The sequence below is a fragment of the Nematolebias whitei genome, chromosome 15 (genome assembly GCF_014905685.2).
Source record: "Nematolebias whitei isolate Nwh7 chromosome 15, NemWhi1, whole genome shotgun sequence".
Classification (NCBI taxonomy): domain Eukaryota; kingdom Metazoa; phylum Chordata; class Actinopteri; order Cyprinodontiformes; family Rivulidae; genus Nematolebias; species Nematolebias whitei.
The window spans coordinates 34,205,766-34,214,832 of NC_056512.1; the positions used below are offsets into that span (position 1 = coordinate 34,205,766).

The 9,067-nt window shown below is 43.6% G+C and overlaps 1 protein-coding gene across 1 annotated transcript; it reads right to left on the reverse strand.

Moving 5' to 3' along the window:
• Window positions 1-1,114: 1,114 nt before the first annotated feature.
• metrnla (meteorin like, glial cell differentiation regulator a) lies at window positions 1,115-8,684 on the reverse strand. The gene is made up of 4 exons (XM_037688417.1): window positions 8,258-8,684; window positions 5,625-6,013; window positions 1,884-1,943; window positions 1,115-1,749 (listed from the first exon to the last, which is right to left on the reverse strand). Exons 1-4 carry the CDS (start codon window positions 8,356-8,358, stop codon window positions 1,436-1,438), a joined length of 864 nt encoding a protein of 287 aa, XP_037544345.1. The 5' UTR covers window positions 8,359-8,684; the 3' UTR covers window positions 1,115-1,435.
• Between the last annotated feature and the right edge of the window lie 383 nt (window positions 8,685-9,067).

Below are 9,067 nucleotides of genomic sequence, written 5' to 3' on the forward strand. Positions count from 1 at the left end.
TATTGCACGTGTGTCTTAGCTGACTACAATAAAAGGCCACTCTAAAATGTGCAGCTTTATCACACAGAACAATGCCACAGATGTCGCAAGTTTTGAGAGAACATTCAATAATTGGCATGCTGACTGCAGGAATGTCCACCAGAGCTGTTGCCTATGAATTGAATGTTTATTTCTCTACCATAACTCAATTCAATAATACTTTATTAATCCCAAAGGGAAATTAATTGTTGTAGCTCATTATCCTGGTTTCATAAGTTGTTCTAGATGCTGATGGATTTAGGCAGGAAGAATCTCTTGTAGCAGTCCATCCCACAGCAGATCTGAAGAAACTGGCTGCAGATGCTGATCCATCCACCCAGACCCAGCAGACATCTCGGTTCTAGCAGGACTGCCTGAATGCCGGGCAAAACTCTCCCCCAAGCGATGGCCATTTCTCCCAGCAGCCTGCTGAGCCCCACATAGCCACAGACTTAACTGCAGGTGCTGGGGAACGATCTCAGCCCTCCTGCTGTCATGAGCCACGTTTCCCGCTACCTCCAAGATCTCGGCAATGAGGTACTCGAGCACCACTTCCAGGTAGATGGGAATGCATCCACAGCACCTCCTTTTCAACTCATTTGGGCTTTGGGGCTGTAGCTGAGATATTATTTGAGCTTTTGAGATGTTAAATCAGCAGCTCCCAGTTGTATACAACTACCTTGTTGTTATGGTTACACATAAATGTCCAAAAAGTAAAAAAGGTTTAGATAAAAATCCTTCCAGCTGCACAGCATCTGATACCAGAGGAAGTAATCATCTGAAAAAATGGTGATTTACATCAAGAAATGTAGCCACCTTGAGCGGCGCATCTCTAGAATAAACCGTATCAGAAAACTGAAATAAACTGCAAATTTTTCACACATATTTCATTAATTTACTGATGTATCCTGTTCACTTACTGAACATTTTGAAATAAATTATACTGAATCAAAGCTTATTCTCAAGATCAAATTTTTTTATTTTTACATTTGCTGAGCATGGAAAAAAAAAACTATTTCAGAAACTGAATTGCAAAAATCATTTTCTTAAACAAAAATAAAATAAACTGTTTTCAATTTAAAACATTTGTCTTCAGAAACAAATACAGATCTGTACATCAAGCCTTTTTACAAAGCACGCAGAGCTTCAAAATGTACAACATTCATTCACATTTTATTCACATAAAAAAAAAAAGAAGTTTTTTTGCTACATTTAAAACTTGGCAGTTCCGTGTGTTTGAAAAGACGATCTGAACACATTCCAGCTTTGAAACTGCTAGTATGCTGCTTGGCAACATTCAGGAGCTGCACACATGATTCAGGAGACAACGAAGGCAAGCGAGGCTCTTTGTCAGTCCGTCAGCTTCTCTCCGCTCGGCTCAAACTCTCAGCTCAACGAGGACTCGCTGCGTTTCCACTCAGTCCGTGTCCACATGGCAGGGGTTGCTCCCCTGCTGCTCTGCCTCGCGATACAACCGCAGGAAGTCTTTGTAGCGAGGAGCACAACCCATCCAGGCCTCCCCAAACCTCACAGTCCCGGTAAAAAGGAAGTCCCCCTCCCCGGACTTCACCTTACACCGCAGGGGCATCTTGATGTTGCCAGTCCAGCTCCGTACCCTCACCCCCCCAGACGCAAAGACCTGCGTCTTCTGTCTGTAAAGGCGACTGATCTCCACTGTGACAGACGAGTACTCGTCTTCCTGGTCCACTTTCCTAATGCTGCCCCGTGCCACTGGAAAAATAAGATTTAGAGCCCAGTCAGAGCTATGTTTCATGGAAACCAGAGCTGTGTTTTAGTTGTACTTTTTTTTTTTGCCACCTCACCGCAGCAGGAAGCTTATAATTTATTGCACGACTGAAACTTACCAAAGTCATTTGTGCAGACTGCTAGAAGCATCTCATCATCACTGCAGGGTTGACAGGGTGCTAAGGAAGAAAGGAACAGTGTAGATAAGTCAATCCAGCAGAGCTCTCCAAACGAAAACAAAAAAAATGCATCATTTCTTTGGCACTTTGGTTCATCGGCTGATACAAAACTCCGCTGACAGGCCTGCAGCTTTCCAGTTAAGAGCCCCAGACTCAGAGCGGTGACTTGGCCAACTAAAACATTAGTGTCACAGTATTTTTCATCCTGACAAATGATTATTTATTTTAAAAAGACAGAGCAGTATTCAACGGTGATTTTTTTTAAACCAAATACGACTGCACATAGAGCTACTAAAAAAAAACCACACTGAATCCTCATCAGTATCGGGGAATGAATGAGAATGCCCGCCTGCACATTGGGACTGTTCAGCCGGTGTTGCCAACACAACCGGAACGCAACCATTTTACGTGGAAAACAGACAAGAAAAGAAAATACAAAACCCAAAGAATGGCTTCAAAGTGATGATGCTTAAGAAATGAGACAGAAAGGAAAAAAGTTTCCAGTCTCCCATTACAAAGGTCCACGAAGGGTCATGATCTCATTACTACAGGGCAAATACTTTTTTTTAAGAGAGAATTTCTAAAGGTCTCTACCAAGAATCCATGCCCCAGGCAGCAGTTCACCTCTGACTTGTGGCAGCAGAGAGACAGTCCACCTTCAGACGGTTTTATAGCAGGAGAAATGGTTCGAAATGAGCGCAGTGATTAGCTGACCCAGGTGGACCTGCAGCTGGCTGAATCAGTGTATCTTTAATAAATCTGGGACTGCTTACGTTTTCATTAGTGGCAGAGGGGAACTCTGGAGTAGGTGGGGAGAAGAGGAGTGGAAGTTGAGGAAGGGGGGTCTAGTTATAAGTGGGGCACAAGTGATAGTCTGTCCAAATAAAGGAGTTGAGACTAAAGCTGTTAATTAAAAGATACTCATTGATCCAAATCATAAAGACCAGTCCAAAAAATAATAAATACCGGTTAGGGCTGGACAATAATTTGATACTGATTCACGCTATACTTTCAACAACAACGATATGAGTTTTAAGCGCATTTTCGATACTTCAATATAAATTGCGCTATGATTACAGCGTTGCACTGACGCATTTCTTTTCCTGTTCAAGTTGAAGCGGTCACGTCAACCCGAACAGAAAAAGCTGCAACACAACTACGTAAGTGAGCGGTGAGGTAGATGTTACGCAGAGCTCAAGTCCAGAAGGCGTTAGCGTTAACCGGCTAAGCTAGGCTAATCCCCAACGTGCGTTAAGTTTTCGCTTCAAAATGAGTTTCCATGACTGTCAGAATGTGACAGAACAAGCTTTCACAAGCGAAGAAAGCGCAGATGACATAATTGATAAGAGAGGAAAGACTAAGTCGGCGGTGTGGAAGTGGTTCGGCATTCTAAGATCCGATAAACTGCAGGTTTCAGTGTGCTGCAAAATGTGCCGGAGAGTCGTTCCAACTAGCGGCGGGAACACATTTAACTTGTTCCACTCGATAGAATATGCTGAGAGTCAGAAGATGAAGCACAATAAAAGTTTGAGCCAACGTGTCCCTGAAACAACACCCCCAGCTGTATCAGAAGAGAAACCCACGTTAGGTTATGTTGTTGTTTAAAGTTAAAACTATTAATTTTGACAAAGTTGAGTGTTTTACATTTATTTGACTGTGATTTCTAATTTCTTTGAAGGCTAAATACAAATAAAAGGTGAACATTAATTTATTTGTTCAGTTTCTAGTTTTTTTTAGGCTTTTATATCGATATTGGAATTATATTGTTAGACTGAAATTAAGAAATATATTGTGATAAAAAATTTAACCATATCATCCAGCCCTTATACCAGTACATGAAACACTAGCAAAACTTGTTTATTGTAAAAGATTTGTGGCAGATTTAGCATCATTTCCATGGAGTTTGGTACTAATCTCTATCAAACTGCAGCAGGACAAACTTTTTAAGTTTGATTTCATTGTTTCCACTCAGAACCTGTAAGGAGCACAAACAAAGTGAACTTGAAACCGTTCGGCTTCACCGTGACTCGCTGCTTACGGAACATGAGATTTAATAAATGATTCACTCTAGGAGAAAATGTTCAGCTGTTGAACAGTGTGTGGTCAAAACTTCTTGCTACAGAAGAAAGGCGTGTCCTTTGTCATCTAATTCAGCAGAGCTCAGCCTGATTTTCAGTTCTGAATCTGAGCGCAGGTGTGAAAGGTGAGCGTGTCTGAGGTCAGCTGGAGTAGAAACACACGGCGCTGTGACGTCACCAGAGATCAGGGGGTCAAACAGCCACAAGCCTGGATGGCTCACAAACAGCTGGACGGAAGGACGACTTCAGAGAGCGGGCCTCGCCCTGAGCTCACTTTGAAGTGAGTCTGCGTACCGGGAGCTGTCCTACAGAGGCAGAGCTCACATATGAAACGGAACCACAGGAATGGGCAGAGAGCCGAGTCAGCTTCTTGTTCTGGTCCCATGCACATGCAGCACCACTCTGATCAGAACCACTTCACAAGAACAGAGAGAAGGACGGGAGGGGCAGTAAAAAGGAGGGGTACAGTGTCACTGCAACATCTGGGCCCACATTCACTCCACTGTAATGGAGCAAATCTTGTTAATCTTATTCAGCAAGGACAAAAACCACTTCAAAAATCCAGGAGGAGAGAAGGGAAATGTACAAAGCGGGTACGTATGAAAAGAAAAACACCAAAATGATAAATAGACCTGAAAGAAATCAAGTGGTAGGAAATGGTGAGGGGCGAGGAAAGGGGGGAATAATTTAAGTGAGCTGAGATGAAGGCTGGGGGAGTGAAAAACAGCCTATATGCTCCTAAACGTTCCTCCCAACATCTGGTTGGAGACTCATTCCAACATGATGGTGAGCAACTCGATCCCAGCACAGCGGGTCAGGGAGGAGACGAAAAGGAGAAAGAGTAGACCAAAGAAGGCCAGAAGAAGCAAAGGAGCCATCAATCCACCCGTCCAGGTCTCACGTGACACGAGACCACTGTCTTTGTGAATCATCCCAGAGCTATCTCATGCCACATTACAGCACAAGATCAGAGTAGAGAGCCGGGCCCAGCGCACTAATGTGGTTAAAACAACTGCAGAGTCTCTCATCTACTTTTCATCCTCTCCCTGTGCCAGATTGTGACGCAGGATGTGGATACATGAAGCCAAAGAGCCGTAAAAACACATGTGGGCCTGATGCTGCTCGTACTCGGCTCTAGCTGGAAAAAACAACACAGTTGCTTGCACGGCTGCCCAGCATGAAACTCTGCAGGTCTGGCAGGTAAACAGCGTGAAAATAGATGGCTGTTTTTCATTGGAAGCCTCGTGTTTGGCTTTTACCCTTCACACACAAACCAGGGAAAGAAAAACAATTAAGGTCTGTCACAGAGCTGTAATGTTGTGAAACGAGCTGACAGTTGATACTGACACTTTATTCCAAAAATACAGGTTTAATAAGGCTTTTAGATTTCCCTATTTTTATACAATCCGATTGACCTAGGCTTCAGTATTCTTAGACTGTTGAAGTGAATGCAGAGTTTCCAGCTACTTGAGTCTAACTCGGTAAAGGTTTCCACCAGTAGATGGCTGTATTTAGTGTCAGTGCACACCACAAGGAAAAGAGAATTTAATCTTTAGACCTTTGTAGCATTTCATTAGTTTTAAGTTCACTGCAAGCATCTTACCAGAAGGTAAGAGCGCCTCTGCTCTCAGCCTGTCGCTGACCAGCTCGTACTGGAACGCCGTAATCCTCCGGCTGATGTCCGTATGTGGGACGGCCTCGATGAAGAGCGCCCCCTCTTGAATGCCGAAGCAGTGCACCCGCCCCTGACCCTGGTCCTGCTCACGCAGCAGTAACCGCAGCTTGCCACTGCGGTCCAGGTAGATGTTTGTGCCAGTGGAGTCCTTGGAGGGTTTGATGCAGACCGAGAGGCGGGCGGTGGCAGGCGACACCGTGTTGGGTCGGAGGTTGACGATGATGGCGCCCGTGGGGTAGAGCCACTCCAAAGATCCTTGCGAGCAACGTAGGTACACCTGTTCCACATCCCTGGCGTGCCCTTCATGGGTCAGACCACTAAAGGATAGAAAAGGGTAAGAAGTCAGCGGAAAAATGGAATACAGTTCAACTACAGTAACAATCAGGGAAAAACTTCTCTTAACGTGTGTGGCAAAGTATAAAAATTAGGGATGCACGATATTATCGGCATGGTATCAGTATCAGCCGATATCAGCGATAAAGTTAAATATCGGACATCCCATCGAAATAACTCACCGATATAAAAGTCTTCTGTTTTAAGTTAATTTTTAATTTAAGAAACTGTCAAGTAAATCCATTAATGCACTACTACTTGCACAACACAGCTGTGTTGTCGCTTGTGAACAGGTTGAGATTTGTGAAAATTGACAAATTTGCACTGTTCCGAGTGTTGTCATTGTGTTAGAGAGTAAGTATCATGAATAAGTTTGACATTAAACATAATCCAAGTTGAAGTGTTACGTCATTTTCAGCCCACTTTTTGGCATCTGCATTTGGTAGCAGGCCAAACTGACAAAGACCATGCAGAATAATGTAGTACTTTAATTCCACAGCAGAAAAAGCTATGTAGTCTCTGTAAGTAGGTCTAGGGGGCAATATCAGTATTGGTATCAGTTATCGACCAAATAAGTTTTAATATATCAGCATATCGGCCATCCATCCATTTTCTTCCGCTTATCCGGGGTCGGGTCGCGGGGGTAGCAGCTTAAGTAGGGAGACCCAGACTTCCCTCTCCCCAGCCACTTGGGCCAGCCAAGAAACATAGTCCCTCCAGTGTGTCCTGGGTCTTCCTCTGGGCCTCCTCCCGGTGGGACGTGTCCGGAACACCTCACCAAGGAGGCATCCAGGAGGCATCCTAACCAGATGCCCGAGCCACCTCAACTGGCTCCTCTCGACGTGGAGAAGCATATCGGCCAAAAAGCCAATATTGTGCTAAATGATTTTTTTGGGGGAGCATTCTTTAGTCTAAATAACCAGACTAAGGTGAAGAGCTCATGCAGACTGTAAGGACATTAGACCACATTCCTCCTGAAGCATTATAGCTGAGCGCAAGACACGCTGCATGACCAGTCACGAGCCGGAGCATCCAAAATGACCTCAGCTCCAACACACTCCCCATCTCACGCTGTTCCGCCTAGAGCTTTGGCAAAACGCACCACTGGCAGTCTGCCTCTGGGAAGAGTTAGGAGGCAGAACGGATGAATGAAGGGGACCCTGGGGCTTCTGGGCACACAACAGCAGCAACAGTAGCTGGGACTGCTGCATGCAAGTGCAAATGCCGGTCACGCACTGAACCTCCCCTTGCTTTCAAGCCACCAAAGAGAGTGGAAGAGACTTGTCCAGGCAGCACTTCGGACTCTGGCGCCAGTATGACCAAATGACTCCCTCCACAACTTAATGCCTGGTCAGGATTTGGAAAAGAAGAAGAAAAACTCCACTGTGTCAGTCATTCTGTGGCAGAGCCAGAGGCAGGAAGCCATGATCGAGGGGACGTGCATGCCAAGCTCGTGGTTTGACTCTGGAGGAGAAACGCCCAGCTTACCGAAGAATGAGATGCTAAAATTCTTAAGTCGCTGTAGATCTAAAAGTGAGCTGTGGTGGCACATGCTGAGCAGATGCAGCCGAAAGCCCCCAAAACCAGCCTCACCTCAGCACGCCTTTAATTAAGTCTATCCAACTTCATCACTTCTGCATGCAATTAAAGGATTTTAGTCAAGCATCTCACTAATGAAGAGCAGACACTCAAAGAATGCCCTACCCCTACTGGTTGGTGGAAGAACAAAAAAAAAAAAACTTTATTTGAAGGCACAGCTTTAAAAAACAGATTTCAACAGATGGTTAACAAGAAACCTTTCAGATTGTTCAATCTTGTAAAATATAAAACCTGAACAAAATGCCCTTTGATATTTAAATAGTTGGCAATATTAATGTCTAAATGAGAGCAAATGTAATCATATAAAAACAAGTATATATAGAATGTCTCACCAACTAATTTAATGTACAACTTAGTTGTATTTACCTGAAACTTATCACATTGCCAGCAATTCATACATACAGCACAAAAAGCTTGAAATGACTTCTCTTTTAAATAATAAATGAGTTTCTGAACACAAATAACACTTTTTATTTTATCATTAATTCAAGCTAAAAGTCATCTTTGTGTGTCCTGAGTTTCGGTCAGTCATCTCAGGTTTACACTTTCTGTAAACACAGCCGCTTTATTCAACTTTTAAGGATTTTATTACTTTTTTTTTTTTTTTTTAAAGAAATAGAGAGCCTCACCTTCCCTTCCAGCTGCACTGGTCGCTTGAGTATTGACATAAAGATCTTCGGCAGAGAAGGAAAAGGAGCAGAAACGAGGCCAGCAGCGTCGGGCTGAGCATTTTATCTCGCCTCGCTTCGCCTCTTCTCTCCACTGAAACTAGAAAGATGTCCACCGCCGTCTCTCCGGCCGCATAGTGTTTCCATGTGCTCCGGTCCGGTCCAGTCTGTGTGCTCCCTCCTGTTTCAAACCAGAAAATAATCAGGGCGATAACAAAAAATGTGTTTAGTTTTAGTTCGCTCGGACAACTCGGAGCGTAAAGCCCTCCGCAAAACGTGAACCGATACTACTCACTGCTCCAGCTGCTGTGATTGGGCCGCACGTGACGTCACACCCCGTTCACTGCCTGCTGCTGCATTCACGTACACAGTTCAGGCTCGGATCTGACAGTTCCACAGAGCCGGAATGCACGCTAGTTTTAACTCGCCTAAAGTCAAACAAGAATAAAGATGATTTAATGCAATGTCGGGATACATTTGTAATGTTTATCTAAAAGCATGATTATGTTAGAAACTTAATTTCAAAACAGTCAATTTAAAAAAAAGAATTATTACGGTGAAAGCTCATTTCTTTTTAATAAATGAAATACAAGTTCAAGTTGTGTTTATTTGTCATGGTTAACACAAGGTTGCCAGTACAATGAAATCTTAGGAGGAGAACCGATTTGACTCGTCAAAAAAAAAAGAAAGAAAAAAAATAAAAAAACAAACAAACAAGAAATACTAAAAGCATGCAATGAGGGTACAAAAATAAAGTATCAAAAAGGGAAA